We start from the raw sequence: 23,812 nt of genomic DNA, 5'->3' as shown, positions 1-23,812 counted from the left end.
AACACTTCAATCCTCCTTCCTTACTCTTCTGTTCTCTAATCACTCAGGGTGGACAGGGGAACACAGCATGAGAAAAGTAAATGCTCAACAAGGAAGCAAAAGTGAGTAGACAAGAAAGGAATGAGATGGCCTGGAATATAGGAGGAACAGTTAGGTTTGAAGAAGGCAATGAGAAGTCACATCTAATATGTATTATCAGTCAAAATATCTGAAATGCTTTACACATTTATAAGTTCTCAACTGAGAATGCAGTCAATCTTTTATGCATATTTTTCTCCTGCATATTTTTGTACCACCAAATGGACTACACTAAGTAAAAACTAAGTCTGAAATCTTGAATTCTGTTATCAGGTTTAATACCACTTTCTTTCACACATTTTCACCTTGTCTTACACTTAATTTTACATAAAACTAGCTTCTTTACCTATTTCAATTCTACCTGCTAAGTTGAAATTTATATAATGCCCTGTATAATGTCTTTACACCATATAACTGTATATAGTTTTGAACAACTTTCCCCTTAGAATCTTGCCATATGCTATTTCCAGATCTACAAAACTTAAATACAGATTCGTGTTATATTCCCATGATTTTTCAGCTATCTTAAAGTGAAAATCTGATCCTGACTAAGATATATCACCCCAACACATGTACAGATGTAGATACTAAGTCAGTATTACATGACTGAGTTTAAAGTATTAATAGCTTCCTTTCTCAACAATGTCTCCAACTTAGTATGCTATTTATCCGAACTCCAATACTGTCTAATCTTAATTTCACCACAATTTCTAATTTTTTGTCAACTACAAGAGACAAACCTTTTGCCTTCTGCTGATGTTTATCAGATTCCTTGTGAATGTAATATAATATATTTTGGCCAAACAGGCCATTTCAGAAAAAATAATTAGCAAATATCAACACTATGCTGAATACTTAAACCTCAAAGTCTGGTCTTGAACAGCATGGGACTGAAACCAGACAGAGTGTCCTAAGGAACAAGGCTTCTCATATGCAAGCAGTTTTAAATATGAATGTCTTTTCTTCACAGAAAGTTCTGTAGCCCTTACACCAATCTATTTGAATCAGAATGATTGCATCTCCCCTCCCTCAAAATGGGAGATTGAGAGACTGAAACAAAAAAAATGAATGATTAAATAAAACACAAAACCAAGCAGGACTGCAAGAATGAAACAAAGTATAAATGATAAATGACAAAGTATAAACAAAGTACAGAACTGAGCAGGATTGCAAGAATGAATGATGGGACAGAAGTGAGCATAACTATGGGAACGAAAGTGTATGAATGACAAAACAAAAGTGAGTTGCAAGAATGAAAGAATGCAACTGCTGGAATGCAAAAGAGCAAGTGTGGGGTGAAATGAATGCAAGCCTGAACAATTTAATCAGGATCAAAATGAAATCAGGTATACAGAGTGAGATTAAACATTTCAGGAATAAGAATGATAGGGTGTAAAAAAATGGAAAGAAAGATCACAGGTTAATAAGGAGTTTTCTCCCCCCTTCCCAAGCTCTGAGTTTTTGCGATATCTAAAAGAGTAGTATGGACCTGCACAGCGAGTTACTAACCACACAAAAATTTGCATTACGAAGTGTTGTATATCAGTTTTAATGCATTCTTTTTATATTTCCTATAAATATGATACTCAGACAAATTATTCTAATTATAAAAAATCACCACAGATTGAAAAATATTAGAACATGAACTCGCCTTATAGTTCAACTGGCCTCGACTACCATCATTATATATTTTAATATTTAGCGACTCTTTAAGGTAGGGTAACATAGATTTGATTTTAAGTGCACCTACACCATTTGCTCCATCTATATTAACTTCAGGTACATACTTATTTGAAGTAGGACCCTGAAAACAAAAAAAAATAGAAATCATTTTAATTAAAAAAAATAAACATAATAACTAAGTCACAAGATAAATAAAAATGATTGTTAATATATCCCTAAAGACCTTCATAAAGCTAGTAATGGATCATATGTGAACTCAAAATAACTAAAATTATTATTTCTCTATCAAAAATCTTTTTTAGGACTGCATAAAATTTATGAGATTTGTTCTTGGTTTTAAGGAAGACTTAAATGCTTAGTCAATCTAAATTATGTTTAAGTAGGTATCAGGACCACATTATACTTCACAGAAACCTAAATTATATCTGAATAGCATGCTGGCTTCTTCTGGTACTGATCATACTTTCCACAATACAAACTAGTTTATGATGTGTTAGGTATTTTGGACCATTTTTTCTTCAGTGTGAGCACTAATTCACATGCCACCGTTGGATGCACCAGTCTGAACCACTTCTAATCACAAAGTGTTCTAATGGGTTAAGATTGGGACTCTGAGCAGGCAGTCCAGTCAAGTTTACCATATGATTTTGCTCAATTCATGTTACAACAGCATCTTCAGTATGCCATAATACACTGTGTTTAAAGAGGCATAGGTCTGTTCCATAAAACTGCTATAATGTAGGAATTGTATTTATTCAGAAGTGCTGTATATCTATTGCAGTCATCCTTCCAGGCATTACAATCAAAGAGTTAAATGTTCATTCACAGGGAAAACATATAGAGATGATTAAATCTCTACCACCAAACTATACAGTTATGTAATTTATAAACCCATTATCATAAACTTTCAATGTTCTACAAATTACTCATAATATAGTGTGAGCTGCTGACTGCCATATTTGATATTTGGCTGATGCATCCTTCTTTATCAAATGAGACTGTGCAGCTCTTTACATAGTGTTCTACTACTACAAATCCAAATCTTGGAAGAGGTTCATCTCAAATTCCTGATTGATTTTCCACATCAGACTGCAAAGATTTTTTATATCATCCTTTCAAATATCTTTTTGATTAGCTTCCTGTGTATATCTTGAACAATGAAATGAGGCTCACAACTGATAATGTTTTCCTACAGATGATTTTGCATAATGCAGACTTTTTACACAAATAGGCCAAATGATATGACATCCTATGATAACAGGTATTTCAAAATAGGTAAGTTTATCTCTATTTACAGGATACAATGTATACAACCAAATCTAGACTGAATGATATATGCACGTAAACACAAGAAAGATATTTAATTAACCAAATATTTCAGTCTGGAAATAGCAGACCATCATCAGTGGTATTACAAGAACAGTTTTTATTTTTAACAATAGATCGTTAAAAATAGAACATGCTGCATGATGTTATATCACTAAGTATGAAACGGAATATTATGAAGTAGAGACATGATTGAAAAATAAATAAATAAATAAAAATAATGAGTAATCTTGATTAGACTTTCCCAGATTTTTGATATAGAAATACAGTCATTACGATTCAGGTTGGGACGATGGAGCAAGGCCTCTACGCTTTCCTTAAACAAACATTCAAACCTATAACGGGATCTATGCAAGAGGCGAGTCCTGGACCAAAAGATGCTGTGGTCAGTTTCAATCCCGTGCTGAGCCAATCCAGACTTTTCAGGTTTGTTGTGAAGAATGGAAGATTGATGTTCTTGGATTCTTTTTTCAAGAGAACATCCAGTCTGTCCAAAATAGGAGAGATCATAGTTGCAAGGAATTTGATAAACTCCAGGAAGGGAGAAGGAAAATGAGAAGACAATTTGTTAATAGGTGAATACGTAGCTGTTAAATCATATTTCTTTAAAATTCTTGCGATAGGTTCTGAAATACTGGAAATATAAGGAATAGGCACTCGATGTATTGAAACTTTGTTGTTTTGTGGAGGATTATAAGAATTGAGAAGATGTTGAGTACTTTTTTCAGAAAAGTCATTGAGTTTCATGTGTTGTTGGATAGTAGAAAGTTCTTTCTGTAGATAATCAAAAGTAGAACAATTGGTTTTGGTTCTTCTGATGAGGCATTTTATAATTTTCTCTTGAAAAAAGAATCTAAGAACATCAATCTTCCATTCTTCACAACAACCCTGAAAAGTCTGGATTGGCTCAACACGGGATTGAAACTGACCACAGCATCTTTTGGTCCAGGACTCGCCTCTTGCATAGATCCCGTTATAGGCTTGAATGTTTGTTCAAGGAAACCATAGAGGCCTTGCTCCATCGTCCCAACCTGAATCATAATGACTGTATTTCTATATCAAAAATCTGGGAAAGTCTAATCAAGATTACTCATTAAATTTTTTTTTTTCAATCATGTCTCTACTTCATAATATTCCGTTTCATACTTAGTGATATAACATCACGCGGTGTGTTCTATTGTTAACGATCTATTGTTAGTATTCTAGCTTGTATCTATTTTTTAAAACTGTTCTTGTAATACCACTGAGGATGGTCTGCTATTTCAGAACCGAAATATTTGGTTAATTAAATATCTTTCTTGTGTTTACGGGCATATATCATTCAGTCTTATGTCACAAGTATCCTAAAAACAGCAAACCAAATCTAGACCATTAATATACCTGTTTGCCTTATATATGCTATATATGAACAGGAACATACAATATATTATGATTATTATTACTCCATGGGAACTTCCATGGAATCCAGACTCATTGTGACAGTGTAAAATTTGATGCAGTAGAAGTTCTCAATTTTTTTTTTTTGGCATCGACTTTTACAGAGGTCGGAAATATTGTAAATATAATAAAACTACATGCTGCCATATTGATTGTAAACCCACAGGGGTATCTTGCAAAAAGGAGTAACACTGAATTGCTATTTTAATAAAATATTAAAATAGTATAAATATTCAAGATTGTGCACTTTATGTAAATCTAGGAGTGATATTGTAAAAATAGCCCAGGGTTGAAATAGTTCTACCTCAAGTAAAAAGGATTAGAGTGGATTATGTCTGGGACTTGAAAGAGAACAATAGCACTGAAGGTCATTAGAAAAAGGAAGTTTTCCTCCCTACACTCCAGGTCAAGACCACTGATGACAAAGTGATCACAGGATGTTCAGGGGTCTCCGACCCTGAAACATGGAACTCCCAAAAAACTGTATATAGGAGGCCTTAAGAACGAGGCTCTCTCTCTCTTTCTCTTGTAGTCCTCTAGCTGCAGTCCGTAGGCCCGATTGGACTCATTGATATGCAACCAATGGGAAATGGGGAGTCCTGGAGAAGCATTGAAAGTTTCTGCAATGTGTAGCAAGTAAGGAAACTTGCCTCATGCACCGAAAGCAGGATGCTTTCATTCTACCTAGTTCCTTCGGCGAAGATGTGCCGCTACTCCCACAAGTGAATTATGGAAGGATGGCTACCGAGCACCAAATGAGAAAATCCAGTACACAGAATGGATTGGAGGAATCAGCAGAAACAGCCAAGGATCTTATGTGCTGTGTGTTACTAAGGACCTGTGAGTAGATTTCTGGTATTAATAGTTAGTGTGGAAAGATAACTGTGAGTCCACTGGACATAAGGTTACTAGGCTAATAGTATTGTTGTGGATAGCAAGGTTTGAAATTGTAATGTTAGCACAACATAAGTTAAGAATAGCGTCAGCCAGAAATGTAGAATACGAGCATCTCCTCTCACTGTAACTGGCAAGATTAATAATGTTAGATAGTAATTGAAATTTAAGATAAGATTAAGAAAGAAGTTGTATGAAAAGTGTATAATAGTGTAGAATTACTCTAAGTTACAATAAATGTGTTTTGTTTGCTTAATAGAGACTATCGCCTGATCTTTGTACAATGCACTGCCTCGTAAAAAACTCCGAACCTGTATGCTAAGAATTTAGGGAATTGCCATGACTGTTAATTAAGCCCACAGTTAGAATTAGCTATATCCCACAGGTGCTAGAACATATCTCCGATGTTTTACGTGAAGAACTCAGGTGGCGCAGTCATAAATAAAATAAATTCTCCTGATTTCTTTCAGCGTAGGAGATAGATATCTACACTCATGAATTGGCCTCGTTCACAGGCATATTCACTAGCAGTGTCACCATTTTGTAGGGATCTTAAAGTTTAAATGGTAGAAATAAAAAAGGATAGAAGAATTAATTTAGGAGGTAAGTACACGTAACTAAGATATAACAATTAATCCTCTTATAGCAAAGGCACAATCTAAGAAATAAAAGAAAGGCCACACAATACACAAATAACTAAAGGGCACACAACAAGGGGAAAAGCAAATAAAACTAAGACAAAAAAAAAAGATAACAGATTCAGAAACGACCTATTATTTCTTCTTGAAAGCACTGACTGACAAAGCACTTACAGATTCTAGCCACCCATTCACCACTCTCTAAGCAAAAAATCTGGTCCTGCTCTTCCTTACAATAAAGGGGGTTATCAGAGATAACCTCTTTCAGCTGAGTGCTGAAAAAATTTCCTCTGCATTAATTCATTTAACATTTCCAACATATCCTCACTTTTCTCCTATCAACCAACTTAAATAACCCAAGGAGCATTCTACAGAATCCTCTTCATCACTTCCAAGAAACCCTGGTGACTGTACCTGAGCGTAGTAATCCAGATGGGGCTGTATTGAGGCCTTATAAAATGGAATGATATATTCTTTATCTCTGCTTGTGTGTTCTTCAATAGCCAAGTAATCATATGAGGTACCTTGACCACTTCAGCAATATGCCAACTGAACTTCAACTCCCCAGCTTCAATTTCCTGGAGTACTGTTCCATCAATGCAGAATACAGTTTGTAAACTTTTCATTCCCAAGTGCATAACTCTCATTGCCCTGATTAATTATTATGCTACCAAACTTTGCATTATCAGGAAACAACTGAATATTTCCCTTCAAATAATTTCCCATGTTATTTATATTGAATTCAGTATTTCCATACATCTGTCCATCAGCAATGCAATATATCTGAACCAATCAGGATGAACATGAACATAATATGGATGTGTGCAGTTTCACGTGATACCCTGTCAAATGTCTCTGCAAAATCCTGCAGTATCACCATATAGTCAATGTTTTTATACAACTCAGCTGTCACTATTATAAACAGTGAATAAATTACTAAGGCAATTGAGTATCATATTCTTATCCATCCATTTCCTGAGCTCTGTATTTGACCAACTTTTCCAATACCTTTACCAGCATTTGCAAGATACTGATTGTTCTATAATTTGCTAATGCAGCCTTGGAGCCTCCTTTACACAACGGAACCCCCTTGCGCTCTTTCTATTCCCATGGGACTTAACCAGGGCTTAAAATTAAGCTAAACTTGCCATAAACAATTCCTTTGGACATTCCATAATGCACAAACTGATATCCCATCTAATTCCATGGCTATATTGGGATTAAATTTTTGCAATATCCTAAGCACTTTCAAAGAGATATCACTAATGTCAAGAGGAGAAATAGCAGCATATTTGAACAGCCCCCACCCCCCAATAGTTATGTCATGTAGATTTTTATGTGATGGTGCTTTTGTGTGATAGTCAGACAGGAGATATAATCATTGTACTGTGGTACTGTTGTTCTAAAAGTGTTATTTTCAGTTATTTAAAGTCACAAAAATGGCAACAGTAAAGTAGCATACTGCAGCAATGCATAAGGTTTCAACTCTGAGATCAAGTCTCCCCCCCTGGCTTTTTCAGTGGATACAATGCAATAACTGTTTTATGTATGCACCCAAAAATGATAAAGATTTATGGAGTGTTAGATTAAATGATAAGAAGGAATGTATTATAGTGTGCGAGAAGTGCGATGAAAGGTTAGGGCATTCCAAAAATGAAAACAGTGTTACCAGGAATAATCAAAAAATGGATGGAAGTGCTTGAAACGATAATAATAGAAGTGATATAGAAGAGAAAAAAATAAAATAAAAATAATAAACCTCAAGGGTTCACTTTAGTGAGTACAGGCATGGCAAACCCGAGGTACCATATGCTGGACCATGCCTTACTTCATGTAATATACATCTGTTATATTATTCTGTAGACTGGTCCCTCCTCTTCTTTCTTTGCTTCTTTCTCCTCTCCTTGCTCCTTCCCCCTGATGCTATTAGAGTATTCGAGGGCTAGGGGTGAGTCTTTCCTATCTTGCTAAGTCATTTCGTCTTATGCAGCCACCAAAGGAGGCAAGCTAGCCTCAATAGGTGCCGGTCCCAAGCCCGGATAAATGGCGAGGGTTGATGTCAGGAAGGGCATCCGGTCGTAAAACTTCAATGCCAGCTCAAACTATGATATGAGTCAAAGAGAAAATGATATAAGGGCTAGGGCATACCCCCTTAAGTGACGGGCAGCCATATCACCCTACAGCTGCGAGAAGTGGACGAGGGCTACCGCATCAAGAGCGGGTGTGGTTAAAGAAGCGAGCCCAGCAGGTGGAGAGGATGTTGCGAGTGGGAACACTGAATGTTGGAAGCATGACTGGAAAGTGAAGAGAGGTGGCAGAGGAAGTTGGACATTTATGTGTGCAGGAGACAAGGTGGAAGGGGGGGGAGGCAAAGGAACTGGGAGATGGATATAAATTGTTCTACTCTGGAGCGAATAACGAGGGAAGAAATGGTGTAGGAATTGTGGTGTGTGGCAGAATGAAGGGCGAAGTACTGGAAGTGGGTAGAAGGAATGACAGGATCATGCGAATGAAATTGGGTCTTGGAGAAGAGTGGGTGGTTGTATTATGTGTATATGCCCCACAAGTTGGTTGTACAGTAGAGGAGAAAGATGAGTTCTGGAATGTGTTAGATGAAGAAATGAGGGAACTGGAAGAAAATGAGATGGTGATTGTCGGAGGAGACTTGAATGGCACATAGGGAGACAGAAGAATAGAGACTGTGAAAGGGTGCATGGTGGCCATGGAGTGGGAATGATGAACCAGGAAGGAGAGAGGGTTGTGGACTTTGCAGTAGCGTTTGATCTGGCAATTGTGAACTCGTTTTTCTACAAGAGGGAAGAACATTTGATAACATTTAGGAGTGGTAACAACAGTTCACAAATTGACTACATTTTGACTAGAAGAAAACATCTTAAGGTTGTGACAAATTGTAAAGTAATTCCAACAGATCAAGTAGCACAGCAACACTGACTGCTGTGCACAGACTTTAAAATAAGATCGAAGATAAGAGCCTCTGGATGCCATGGGATGAAGACAATTAAGAAGTGGTTTCGCTTAAAAGAGGAGGGTGTGAGGAATGGTTTTAGGGAGAGGGTGTTAGGATTTCGGATGGACTGGAAAGTGTACAAGATTGGTGGAAACATAATTCAAAAGTAACCCTGAGCTGTGCAATCGAGGTGCTTGGTGAGACATCTGGAAAGATTAGAGAGCAGAAGGAGGGTTGGTGGTGGAATAATAACGTACAAGTGACAACTAAGAGGAAGGCAAAGCAGAAGTGGGATGAGTAAAGGGTGGAAGAGGATAGAGAGAGAAAGCAAGAAGCCAAGAGAGTTGTGGCCCAGGCGAAGGCCATGGCATATCAAGATCTGTATGATCAATTAGAAACAAAGGAAGGACAGAGAAAAATTTACCAACTAGTGAAATGTAGAAATAAAGCAGCAAAGAACATCTTACACGTGAGGCAGATCAAAGATGCTGAAGGAAGAGTATTATGGAGAGATGTGGACAAAAGAAACAGATGGAAAATATACTTTGAGGGACTTTTGAATGAGGAAAATGAAAGGATTCACAGAGAAGATAGGCAGCCTTCTGAGGGGATGGTGCAGAACATCAGTAGAGCGGAAGTGACGGAGGCCATGAAGAGGATGAGGAATGGAAAATCAGTGGCCCCCAACAGAATTCCAGTGGAGACATGGAAGGCACTGGGGAGAAGAGGGAACTGACCTGCTGTGGGACCTGTTCGTGAAAGTTTGCCAACAGGAAAATATACCCAAGGAATGGAGGGAGAGTACTCTTGTCCCCATCTACAAGGGTAAAGGGAATGCACAAGACTGTAATAATTACAGAGGAATAAAGTTGATGTCCCACACAATAAAAATCCTAGAAAGGGTTCTTGATGGTAGATTAAGGAAGGAGGTGGAGATTGCAAAGGAACAATTTGGCTTCATGCCTGGTAGATCAACAACAGATGCTATCTTTGGGTTACGGCAGATGATGGAAAAGTATTGAGAGAAACAAAGGGAGCTACATCTGGCATTTATTGATCTGGAGAAAGCATACGATAGAGTGCCAAGGCAAGAAGTAGGGAGGTGTCTGAGGGAGAAGTAGGTGCAGGAGAAATATGTCAGGTTGGTGCGGGAAAATATACAGAAATGTGAAGACAAGTGTTCTGACCTGTCTGGGACAGACAGAAAGTTTTCAAGTAACAGTTGGCTTGCATCAAGGGTCAGCATTAAGTCCATTTCTGTTTAATATTGTGATGGAGGTGGTAACAGAGGAGGTGAGAGAAGATGCGCCTTGGACAATGTTGTATGCAGATGACATCTTGTTGTGTGCAGATTCAAGAGAAGAAGCGGGAACTAAACTGGAAAGCTGGAGAAAATTACTGGAAGAGAGAGGTATGAGACTGAGCAGAAGTAAGACAGAGTATATGTGTTGCACAATGGGTGGTGGACAGGAGACAGATCTGGAGCTAGAAGGAAATGTCATCAGGAAGGTGAGAGACTTTAGATACTTAGGTTCAACAGTGGAAGAAGATGGAGGAGCTGAGAAGGGATTGGGATGCAGGATACAAGTGGGTTGGAGGAACTGGAGGGAGACGACTGGAGTGTTATGCGATAAGAGGGTGCTGATCAATCTGAAAGGCAAAATCTATAGGACAGTAGTGAGGCCAGCTATGACATATGCTATAGAAACTGTGGCCCTGAGGAAAAATAACATCAGCAGGATGGAAGTAGCAGAGATGAGAATGCTTAGGTGGATGTGCGGTGTGACTAGAAAGGATCGTCTGAGAAATGACTATGTCAGAGGAACAGTGAAAGTTACGAACTTGGGAGCGAAAATACAGGAGGCAAGGTTGAGATAGTTTGGTCATGTGATGAGGAGGGAGGACGAATATGTGGGAAGAAGGGACATGCAGATGGATGTGCAAGGAAGGCGGAAGCATGGGCGGCCAAAGAAGAGATGGAGGGAACTGGTAGAAGAGGACTTGAGGATGAAGAACTTGGATGTGGTGACAGCCCAAGACAGGAAGGTATGGAGGAGACTCATTATCAACAGTGACCCCACTTAAGTGGGAGAAGCTGCAGAAGAAGAAGAAATAGAAGAGAAAATTGAACATTTAAAGAAGAGATTAATGTAAATGAGAAGGAGATTAATAGGAAGAGGCAAGTATCTAAGGATGTAAATGACAGAATTAATAGGAAGAAGCAAGTATCAAAAGATGATAGAGTGGCTTTATATGATGATTCAATCGTTAAAAGTGTGGTAAATAATAAGGTACATAAGACATGTTGACAAATATCAGATGTTTTGCATAGAAGGAAGGAAGGAATGGATATTGGAATTAGTGATGGGCACAAACAACCTGGAGAGTGAGACAAAGAATGCGAAAAGAGATTTGAAGAAGTTGTTGCAGGTGGTGAAGGATAATAGTGTTTGGGAAAGTGAGGTAGTTTGCTGTCAAGATATGACAGTAGTGAACTGAGAAGGAGATCAATGATACTGAATGACAAGATGGCTGAATTGTATCAGGCAAAGAGTGTACAAATTTGTGAATGTATGAAATGAATTTGAAGGGAAGTTAGAATAGTTCAAAGCTGATGGAATGCATTTGAACAAGTTTGGTGTTGGTCATGTGGAGCAATTGTTGTTTACTAAGAGTACACAGAGTTCCTATGAAATTGGTATTGCTAATGGTCAGAGAGAGAGAGAGAGAGAGAGAAGCAGCTTGTGAGAGGACAAAAAGAGAGAGAGAGAGAGATAAAGGTGAGGAAGTGATTATGGCAGGGCAGAGTGATGCAGTACAAAATGGTGGAGATGATAAGGATATGAATGAAAATCAGAGTCAGGATCAAGGAAATGCTTTGGTCAGAACAGAGAGAGAGAGAGAGAGAAAGAGAATGGAGTGATGGTGTTCATGTGATGGCCTCAAAGAGTGGAGAATTGTTATGCTTGTATACTAATGTACAGAGTATCAGAAATAAAGGGGCTGAGTGTGTAGCTTTAATTGAATCAGTATGCCTAAAGGTAACTGGTATAAGTGAAACTTGGTTGACTGAGGCTGATACTGTGAAAAGTAGAAATGGTAGGATAGAGAATTTTCTGAAAGGATAGGATGGTGAACAGAGTGGGGGGAGGGGAGGTGAATTGCATCCTTCAAGAGTGGAAGTGGAAAACAGTAGTATGTGTGAAGATTTTGAAGCTATTTGGTGTGAACTTGTGATCAACAGAATAGTATATTTAATATGATGTTGTTCTTGATGGTGAAATGTTTAAACACATTAATTGGCCTAGTAATAGGAAGATAATCCTAATAGGAAAATTTAATTATAGGAACATGGATTGGAAAGAAGAGATAGTGTATGGTTACAAGGGGGATGAATTTGTTGAGTTTCTCTGCAGGATAACTATCTAAAGCAGCACGTGATGGAAACAACACAAGGTTTATTGGTGTTGGATTTGGTGATAGCTTCACAGGATGTGATTGTGAATGAAGCATTTGCATTGCCACCTGTTGGTGAGAGTGACCATGAGGTATTAGTTTGGAGGTAGTCAAACAGGAAAATGTTATTACTATGAAAGTCTATATGTGGAACTATGAGGTGAGTGATTATGAGAAGCTCTGTAGTCAACTAGCATCAATACATTGGGTTGACAAATTGTGCAGAGATGATGTTGGCAGTGCATGGGAAATGATAAGGCAGCATCTAATACAAGCAATGCATAACTGAATACCAAGAGTTAAGTGAATAAACAGAGTAGGACAAACAGTGAAATAAATAGATGGATGGATGAACAGTGAAATCAAGCAAGCAGTGTTACAAAAGAAGGTATTGAGGAGGTACAAGACAGTTATTAGTGAACAGATGCATGAAGAATACAAACTGCAGACCAGAAAAGTGACAAGTATGGTTAAAAAGAAAAAGTGGAATATGACTGGAGATTGGACACTCAGGTCAAAACTAATGCAAGGGAAATTTTTATGCTATATGGCAAGCAAGAGGAAAAAGGCTCTGGCAGGTTGACTCATGTAGTAGAGTAACTATAGCAAATGATATAGTGGAATTATTTAATGAACACTTCAATCAGGATATATCATAGTGGTGTGAATGCTACTGTGCAACATGTAGAAGGGAGGCACGGATTAGAAGAATTAAAGGTGAAAGAATCAGAAGTGTATCAAGTGTTTGTTGCTTGGGTTAAATGTTAATAAGGCTGTGGGAATGGATGACATATCATCACCTATTTTTAAAGAATATGAAAAAGAGTTAGCCATGCCCTTGACTTGGTTATTTAACAAAAGTCTTACAGTGGGAAAGGTTCCTAAGGAATGGAAAGAAGGCAAAATAATACTTCTCCACAAGCATGGTTCTAGAAAACAGAAGTTTCCAATTACAGACTAGTCTGTAGTCAAAGTGTTAGAAAAATTAGTTAGGAACAGAATATAGGATTGGATAAATGGACATAAGATTCTATATGATGGTCAGCATGGGTTTGTGAAGGGCAGGTCTTATTTTAGCAATCTGCTTACATTTTATGATATGTAACAAATGCATTGGATAAGGGAGATTCACATACAGAGATTTTCTTGGACTTTGCAAAGGCATTTGGTAGATTACCTCATGAAAGATTGGTGTATAAGCTGCAGAAAATGGGATTATATAGCAGGGTGGATTGAAGATTGGCTTTCTGAAAGATACCAGCAAGTTGTGTATGATTGAGCAGCAGCTAAGAAAAGGAAAGTGACCAGTAGAGTGCCTTAAGATCCTGTTCTTGGGCCCCTACAGTTTAAGTTATTTATTAATGATATTTTATGTGGATTGATTAGGGATCTTCAAACATTTGCTGATAATGCAAAGTTAGGTAGAATTAGTATTGCTGATGTATAGGAAGATTTGAATAGACTTTTAGCTTGGACAGATGATTGGAGTTGTAGTTTTAATATGAATAAATGCAAGGTGTTACACTTTGGGGTGCAGAGATGACTATGTACTGTACTGGTGGAACTTACTTTGGGAAGTGGATGATATTTAGGATCTTGGGGTGATGGTAGACAGTGGACTAAAGTTGAATGGCACATTACAAGTGCTACTAAGATTGCACATCATATTGCTGCTGCTGTGGAAAAAAGTACACTGACGTGTGGGGAGAAGGAGGTGGTGTTGCTTGTTAATAAGGCATTAGTCCGAACCACGTGGATATTGTGCTCAAATTTGTTTTCCTAGTTTTCATTGTATGTGGAAAATCTAGAGAGAGTCCAAAGATAAATGACCAACATGATATCAGGACTCTGGAGTGCTGGTTATGCAGAGTGTGTGTGAGGGAATGTGGATTACAGAGTTTGGTGGATAGGAGGAAAAGAGGAGATATGATTATAGTATTTTTCCTTGTATAGGACGCCCCCCATGTAGAAGACGAACTCTATTTTTTTGAACCCAAAATTAATTGCATGGCAGGAAATTGATGATGATGATATTTTAAACATAAAAACAGAACACATTTGATATATTTTTTAAATATTCAAAGTATATTTAGTAATTAGGTAATATTTTTAAGATCCATACTAAGATGCAATTTCTGGGCTAACTTGGTTCGTGTTCTCATGGTTAACCCTTCTCTCCTCATGAAGTTGAAGCACCAATTTATTTGCCTTTCCTGTGAAATCAAAAATGTTCATTTCTCTTGCAAACTTTTTTTGTCTCATATTGAATAAGCCTAGCTGACACACAAGTCTTAAGCCTCTGCTCCAAGTTTGGCCATTTTGCTGGTTTTCTTCTTAAGGTCCTCCTCTTTTTTTGGCATCTTGAGTAGTTGTTCTTCCTGTTTTCTACACTGTCTAATCATACACTCAGTGGGAGGAGGTGGTCCAAACTGTCTCTTTCTCTGAAGCTTTATTTCCATGTTCTTTTGCATAACTGATGACTTTTAACTTGAATTTTGAAGAATATGACCATTGTTTTTTATTTTTGGACATTTTTATGGGCTAGCGCTCTAAATATTGTTAATACATTAACTTACCCCGCCACTGAGTTGCAGATGTATGAATGCTTTCAGAGTTCTGATTTGTTTATTCAGAATCAACCATTAATGATGTCAATCGACAGAGTTAACAAAGGCTAGTGATTGGAGGAAGCCTGTTCACAGAGACAAGGTACTGGCAGTTTCGCCACGGCAACCGCGGGTCTCTCAACCGGTTATCCCCCATGTATAAGACGACCCCCAATTTTTGGTCTAAAAATTTTAGAAAAAAGTATCATCTTATACGAAAAATACAATAATGCAGAAGGAATTATAAAAAGAGTGGACATTAAGATGGGAAGAAAAAAAGGAAATCTCTGAAAGTTGCATAAAGATGTAATGAAGGGTGTAAGTCGATTTTTACAGGGACTTTTTGGTGACTGGAATACATTGCTGGAGTGTACTGTGAATGCAGGAAGCATAAATAATTCAAAGTTCCTTTATGACAGACATGCTGCTAGTTGAGTGAGCCTCCCATGATGAGTCTATTGACTTCATGAAAGTTACTGAAGTCATAGTAATGATTCATCACCTTATATTCTTTCATCAGTTCCTGATGCTGCAATATCTTCAGCTGGATGACAAATCCTTGCAAAGTGGTCACTGAGTCACCTTGCTACCATCAGAACTATAGAAGAACTCATTCAAGTTATCCTTCTATAGTCATTATTCCTTTTACTTGACACAAAAAAAAAGCACTTTGAGATTTCCTTTGGCCTGTCTGCATAATTTCTTTTCATAATCTCATTTTGCCATCCTTATCTTGTGATCACGTTTCTTGCTTCTCTTCTGCCTTGTGCTGTTCGTGAGCTTTCTATCAACTTTTTCCTTATGTACACTCCATAACTTTTTCTTGTTATGCAGTTCTTGCTTAATGCCAATACTCATTCATCTAACTCCTACCTAGCTTATCCTCCTGACATTGGGTGTACTACACTCTGATACAGCCTCCTTCAGAATTACTCTTGACCATCTCCTATTCATAGCTAGCTAACATCCTTCCCTTGAAGGATACTAGAGTAAAAGAATGTCGATATGCTTTAACTCTAAAACAGGAAATATCCAATGCTTGTTTCAAAGTGTATATGTGTAGCTTTCCTTTAGTTTTTCTGAATTTTAAACACTTAAATACCTTTTTGTTTAATTCATTTATAATAGAGCTCTTTACTGATACATTAGTTAATTTTCTGAATTTGTACCTTCATATCAATTTTCATTTCAGTGGTTTTCCTTAGATTAGATACATTTAATGCAACTTTATTTTTACATTAATAGAAAGTAGCCAAGCTTAATGGAAAAGGATCTGACCCCAGATTAAAATTTAAGAAAATATTGACACAAAAAAATAAAAATAAATAAAATATCTTGAAGGGATATCATTATATTTGTAGAATTTTCAAAATTCAGTTATTTAAAGGATTTCTTTTATTTACTACTGAACTTAATGAGGCTTCCTTTACATGAAGTCTGATTCTTTTTACATTACTTTTACAAAAACTGATGCTAAATGAAAATAATTTTAGAAATCTAAAATTATTTTCTTTTAGAAACCACTCGGAAATATACTACTTGAAAAGAAGCCAACAGACTCTCCAATAGGCAAGGTGCACCATGCTATGTAATGAGTCATCACATGTTTGTAGCAGGTATAAATTGGAGGAATATGATGCTCCCAAGTCAGGAGGGCAACTGTGTCTGTGTGAAATGGCTGTGAGAAGGGAACTGACAGAGTTTGAGAAACGTTGAGACAGGATGACATGTTGCAAGCCTATCTGTTTGGCAAAGTTGATAATTTAGGCCACTACAGGTCAACAGTCAGTGATGGTATTTTTACCATACAGCAATGGTATTTTATATATATATATATATATATATATATATATATATATATATATATATATATATATATATATATATATATATATATCATTTTATCATCTAATTCCTTTTACAGTATATTTTCTTCTAAACTTTTTTTTAATGCCTTTAGGACACTTTGCACTGTTATAATATTTTTCTTCTTATTCTTCACTATAATTAGCTACTTTTCCTAATTATAATTAGCTTAAGTACATTTTCCTTTGTATTCTCTAATGGCACATGCTGACTTACTAGATATTTTTGATTTCTTCTTTTTTAGGAATATTAATACCAGGATTCATAGTTCTTCAAATCCATCAAGGAGATTTGATTTTTCTATCCTTGCAGACAATTTCACAACAAGCTTACATTTCTTCTTCTGGTCTAATATCTCTACTCCAGCTACCTTTTCACATTTCGTGTTTCTAGGGACTTAGTTGACCAAATTATATTCTCTATTGACTTAAACCACAAATGCATATGATGGTACCACATGAGATTTCATGCCCACTGGGGCATCACCAGGTCAAAGAAGGCCCTACTGTTTTCATCAGGGAACCAGAATGAACAGCGAGTTTTTCTAAGGTACTGATATACACTTCTTCATATATCTTTATGCAAATCTTTATGTTGGAAGATATAAGCAATTCAAGTTCATGTCCTGAACAGAAATTCAGCAAGTACTTATTATTATTAGCTTTGCTCTTTTTTTCAAAAGATTTCTATATGCCTGGGATTCATTTTCCACTCAGAAATTTCTGTGGAACTACAGGTCCAAGTAGCTTCATTATTCAGTTTTTCATTTTGAAATTTAGCCACATCTGTCAACATGATATTGCCTGGCTGTCAAAAAGTTAATTTTTGTTTTAATATATATATATATATATATATATATATATATATATATATATATATAGTTACACCCCAAGTTATGCAAGTAATGTGTTTCGTAAACATTTATATAACTTGAATTTTATGCAAGTTGAATTTGTAAATTACATACATACAATAAAACGTTCAATGGCTACTCTTACATTAATTTTTTTGCCATTAATCAGATATTTTCCATTTTCAGGGAAAGAGTACTGTAAAAGGAATCAACGATGATAACGGTGACATGAAAACTGAAGCTAAGGATATCCTAGATGTCTGGAGTAATTACTTTGAAAGACTGCTAAACAAACCTAGCAGTGACACAACTGTACTAGAAAATTTTCAAGAGGAATGCAAAGAGGAGTACATATCGATACTTAAGGTGGAAAAAGCCATCAAAAATGGAAAATGCAGAAAGTCAGATGGAATAGATTATATTCAACCAGAAATGCTTAAGTATGGGTACATAAAAGTTTTGCAGTGGCTACACTGCATAACTCAGAGGGCCTGGTTAGAAAGTCAAATTCAGATTATTGGAGTAGAACTTTAATACTTGCTATCTACAAAAAAGGGAATAAAGCTGAATGTGAGAATTATAGACAAATTTCTCGACTAAGTGTTCTAAGAGAAGATTTATGCATGCATAGTTGAAAAGAGGTTGAGAAAGATCGTGGAAGAGAAACTTGGAGAAGAATAAGCTGGGTTCAGGGCAAACATAGAGGTTGTCAGAATCAGATTTTTTTCACTTTATGACAGATATTTGAGAAATCATGGGCTTATGAGAAGGATCTGTACTTAAGTTTTGTAGATCAGGAAATATAGGAAGACAATTTGATGTAAAATCAGAGGGAAAGACAAGGATGCACATTATCTCCACTCTTATTCATCATTTATATGGATCACTAGAAAGAAAGTGGCATTAGGCCTGACATTAGAATTAGAGATGTAAAACTTTGCTCTTTGCAGATGATGTACTTCTAAATGCATCTAGTGCAAATCTCCAGGATTCTCTAACTAAGTTGAATAACAGCTATAACAAATTTGGCATGAAACTCAGCAATAAAAAGACCAAAACTATGAAAATAGGCAGAAACATGGAATCATCAACTGCATTCTAAATGGAAATATTTCAGCTATCTGGAAATAGACAACAGAATAAGCAGGGCTGGTATGGTGGGTAACCAGCTGAATAAATTAATGAACAACTTCTTCTTATTATTGTGCTATCTTCTATCGAAGGTCAGCGACCATCTTGGCGAACAAACTGCGCTCTTGTGCTAATCTGAGTAGTTGTGCACTGCTCTTTCCTGTCCACGTCTTGATGTTGTCAAACCATGATATTCTTTTTCTTCCTCTAGTTCCTTTGCCATCAATTCTTCCTACCAAAATAGTTTGTAGAAGTTGGTATTTGCTGTTTCTCATGATGTGGCCAAGATATGATGTTTTTCGTTTCTTGATTATTTGTACAAGATGTTTAGCTTTGCCAATGGATTTTAAGACATCTTCATTGGTAATTTTTTCTGTCCATGATATCTTTAGCATTCTTCTGTATAGCCACATCTCAAAGGCTTCGATTTTCTTGATGGTTTTCACCTTCAATGTCCATGTTTCAACTCCATAGAGCAGAATAGACCACACGTAGCATTTCAGCATTCGGCATCTGACTTCCATGTTTAGGTCTTTATTGCAGAATAGTGTTCTCATTTTCATGAAGGACTGCCGTGCAACTTCAATCCTTGTCTTTATATCTATTTCTGGATCCCACCGTTCATTGAGCCAGCAACCAAGATATTTATATCTTGACACTTGATCAATATTTTTCCCATCGAGTGTCAGTTTCATTGATGAGGCTGGATGTTTGCTGATGATCATGTATTTTGTCTTGTTGATGTTTATATTTATTCCCATTCTTTGGCTTTCTATGTATACTCTGTCAATGAGTTTTTGGAGATCCATAATATTATCTGCAATTAGCACAGTGTCATCTGCATATCGTAGGTTGTTAACAATCTTTCCATTTATTGTGATTCCCTCTGGACATTCTTCCAATGCTTTTTTAAAGATTACCTCTGCATATATGTTGAACAGGAGTGGTGAGAGCACACATCCTTGTCTCACTCCTCTTTTGATGTTAATATCACTGGTGGTAATGTTGTCTAATTGAACGGTAGCTGACTGATTTCAATACAGATTTGTTATTAGTCTTATGTCTTGTTCGTCTAGCCTTATTTGTTGAAGGACTTCTATTAAGTTAGTGTGTCTGACTTTGTCGAATGCTTTTTCAAAATCTATGAAACACATAAAGACAGATTTCTGTTTTTCTATGCATTTTTGTATCAATATTTGGGTACAGAAAAGGGCCTCTCTAGTACCAAAACCATTCCGAAAGCCGAATTGTGTTTCACTTAGAGTTTCTTCACTTTTTCTATAAATTCAATTCTGAATTACTTTCAAAAATATTTTTAATGTTTGTCTCAATAGATTAATAAGTCAGAAGTCACCACAGGAATTCGCTTTGGGTTTCTTTGGGACAGTGATAAATGTAGATTTGAGCCAATCTGATGGAAATTCATCACTTTCATATATTTTATTAAATAGTTTTTCAAGAAGTTTGATGTTATCTGGTTCTATTAATTTTAAAAATTCTGTTTGCACTGGCTTTTCCTGTTTTACTTGTTCGTATAGCATTCTCTATTTCACATTTCATGATTGCTGGTCCTTGAATGTTATCTTTAAGATTTATAGGCTTCTGTCTAGTATCATTGAAAAGTTCTGTTACATATTTTATCCAAATCTGTGCTTTATTCTCTTTTTCTAGAACTATTTTTCCATTTTCGTCTCTTAGAGACACTATTTGCTTTTTCCTCAGTTTTCCGGAAATTTCGTTGATTTTCTTATACAGATTGAAATTATCATGTTTCTTCTGAAGCAGTTCAATTTCAGTACATAAATTTTTCATCCAATTTTCCTTGGCTTCTTTTATTTTTTTCTTGATGATGTTATGTGTTTCTGTATACCTGGCTAGGTCTTTGTTTTTGTACATTCTTCTTGTATCAATAAGAGAAAGAATCTCATCTGTCATCCATTCCTGTTGTTTTATATTATTCACATAACCTACTTCTTCAATACTTGTTGTTACGATGGCATTCTTTAAGCTATTCCAAAGAGATTCCACACTTTTATTTTCTTCTATGTTAATCTGTTGTAATCGCAGGTTAAGCTGTGTCTTGGCACTTTTATTTATGTTCGGGTCTTTCAGTTTTTCTACATCAATTTTCTTTTTCTTCTTTTGTGATTTTTTAGCTGATTTTAATCTAAGACGTACTTCTGCAACTATGGGATTGTGGTCTGATGAGATATCTGCTCCAGGATAAGTCTTTGCACTCTTTATACTACTGTGGAATCTTTTATTTATCAGTATATAATCAATTTGATTTCTGACAATGTTATGTTGGTTATCTTGAGGCGATTTCCAAGTGTACAGTCTTCTGGGTGGAAGTTTAAACCAGGTATTTGCTATTGTTAGATCTTCTTCCTGACAGAACTGGACTAGGTGATCTCCTCTGTCATTTCTAGTGCCTAAGCCATGTTCGCCAACAATTTCTCCATCACCCCCCTCTTCCCACTTTTGCATTGAAGTCACTCATCACTATGTTTATATCATGTTTCTTTGTTAGGTTTTTAATCTCTTTTAGGTGTTCATAAAACTCTTCAACATCTTCTTCACTTTTGTCAGCTGTGGGTGCATAAGCTTGGATGATATTTATGTTAACGGGGTTTCCCTGAAGTTGTAAGAGCATTATCCTTTCAGAAAATGGAATCCAATTTATTACTGATTTATTGATTTCTTCATCTACTATTACAGCTACACCATGTCGATGTTTGTTCTCATCATTCCCAGAGTAATACATTGTCGTATTATCTTGTTGACACTTTCCAGATCCTGGCCATCTTGTCTCGCAAATTCCCAAAATCTGGATGCCCAGTCTCTTCATTTCTCTTGTGGCATTTCTTAATTTGCCAGCTTCATACAGAGTTCTGAAATTCCAAGTTGCAATGAACAACTAACAATGTCAAATTTGAAAAAACAAGAATTGTATACTGCAATGGATACCAGCCATGTAAATACTGAAGGCAATGAAAGAGCAGGCAGTCTAGATAAAGAAGCAAAATATTTACCTCAAAAATTACACCCACTATCTACTGATGCTAACTCTGTCATCCAATTAAGATTTGTAAAACAAACACTCAAGAAGAAGAACAAAATTAGTGAAATTAATGAAAATAGAGAAATAATCACAATATTCAATAGACTAAGAATGGAACATTTTAAAGGTATCAAAATTCAGCCAGATGGTAGTAGGAGCTACGAAGCATGCAAGAACCGTCAAGGAGTTGAACTAACACCTGCCCATATCTATTTTTGTCCAGCTATTGCTCTGCTCTACAGAAAATTGACACTAACCCTAAAGAAAAGCTCTATTCCATCAAAGTTCAACAGATTACCAAAGCAGTTCTACAGTTCCACGGTCATACCTAGATGCTCTTCAATGGACTCAACAGTCTGCTAGAGGTTTCTAACAGATTTGATATGAAAATCAGCAATAACAAGACAAAAACAATGAAAATACACAGAAACATTGAAAATATCAACTGCATTGTGAATGGAGAACCTATAGAAAAAGTAAAACATTTCAGCTACTTAGGCACATTTAATGAAGATGATAAATTAAATAAAGAAATAGACAACAGAATCAACAAAACTGGTATGGTAGGAAGTCAGCTGCTGATTAAATTTATATGGAATATGAGAGAAATTAGTCAAAATACTAAATTACCTGTATACAAGGCAGTGTTCAAAAACAATTTTAACTTATAGATTTGAGAGCTGGGTTAGAAATAAAACACTTGACCAAAGACTAGAAGAGACTGCAGATATGAGAGTCCAGAGAAAGAGATTAAGGACATGAACAGATGCATCAATGGCAATATCATATTAAAAACGAGGATATCAGAAAAGAACTTGACATTGTTAGCATCCAGGAATGTGTTAGCAGAGCTAATCTCAGGTGATATGGTCACTTAAACAGAATGGGAGAGGAAAGATTAGCAAAACAAGTGTTCTCTGCCAGGTTGACAAGAAAAAGACCTAGAGGAAGGCCAAGATATAGGTGGATTGATACAGTAAAAAGTGCCTTAGAGGTTAGAAATATAAGATCTGATAATGTTGGAGTCTTGACAGGTAACAGGTTGATTTGGAGGAAAATTGTAGATATGAAGTTTGTAATGATGTAAGTTTTTGATGTAGTACTCTCATAATATTCTGTACACCCCCCTTAAGGATACATGTCAGAAATTAGATGATGAAGTATAAACCTAGCAGAAAAATTTGGCATTAATCTTTTGGAATGATAATGTATGTAATTTATATGATGCACACAATAATACAATAATGTGTACTCCATACATTATGAATGTGTAAAAAAAGAAAATATTCTATGAAAAAAAAAATCATTAATAAGCCAGTATCTTCTTATTTTAAAAGTAATCTTATGTGAATATTAATTGTTTTGCAAATAAAATATAGTCATTATCAGTTACACCTCATTAGAGTAAACAATGTCAAAATATAAATACAAACTTCTGCTTGTAGCTGAACAAATGCAGATGTTAATTTTTGATAGTATCCTTCTTCTGTTGGATTTCCATACTTTCCTGCAGTATTTAAACTGCATACCATATAATGAAGTTGTGGAGTAGTGAGAAGGCCTAGGGAAATCCATAGCAGTATAAATATTCTTAGCCATAATAACAGCTGTAATGATCTTATGTTATGAATTAGAAAGGATTCAAATGAACACTATTTCTTGCAAAATTAAAGGTTAAATGTTTTCAGTTATCACATTTTGGTTTTAATACTAAAGAGAAACTGATATTTAAATTATATGATTAATATAATGAGAAAAACAAAAGAGTGCATATTACTAGAAACAGATTTATTTAAGAATATATTATCTGCACAA

At 36.0% G+C, this 23,812-nt stretch overlaps 1 protein-coding gene across 2 annotated transcripts in view; it reads right to left on the bottom strand.

Annotated features, from left to right (window-relative positions):
* The window catches only part of nst (phosphoglucomutase 3-like protein nst), a 188,276-nt gene that overhangs the window by 115,516 nt on the left and 48,948 nt on the right, over positions 1 to 23,812 (bottom strand). For both annotated transcript variants that reach the window (XM_090394875.1, XM_090394884.1), the window contains 2 exons: positions 23,431 to 23,558; positions 1,730 to 1,882 (listed from right to left, as the gene is read on the bottom strand). In XM_090394875.1, the coding sequence (XP_090251001.1) occupies positions 1,730 to 1,882; positions 23,431 to 23,558 (281 nt within the window). The remainder of the gene's footprint in view (positions 1 to 1,729; positions 1,883 to 23,430; positions 23,559 to 23,812) is intronic.

This window comes from Typopeltis vanoorti, chromosome 1, assembly GCF_054136105.1.
Source record: "Typopeltis vanoorti isolate ZY-2024b chromosome 1, IOZ_Tvanoo_1.0, whole genome shotgun sequence".
NCBI lineage: Eukaryota > Metazoa > Arthropoda > Arachnida > Uropygi > Thelyphonidae > Typopeltis > Typopeltis vanoorti.
Note: the sequence above shows the minus strand (reverse complement) of the source record. Positions and strands in the feature narration are given on the sequence as shown.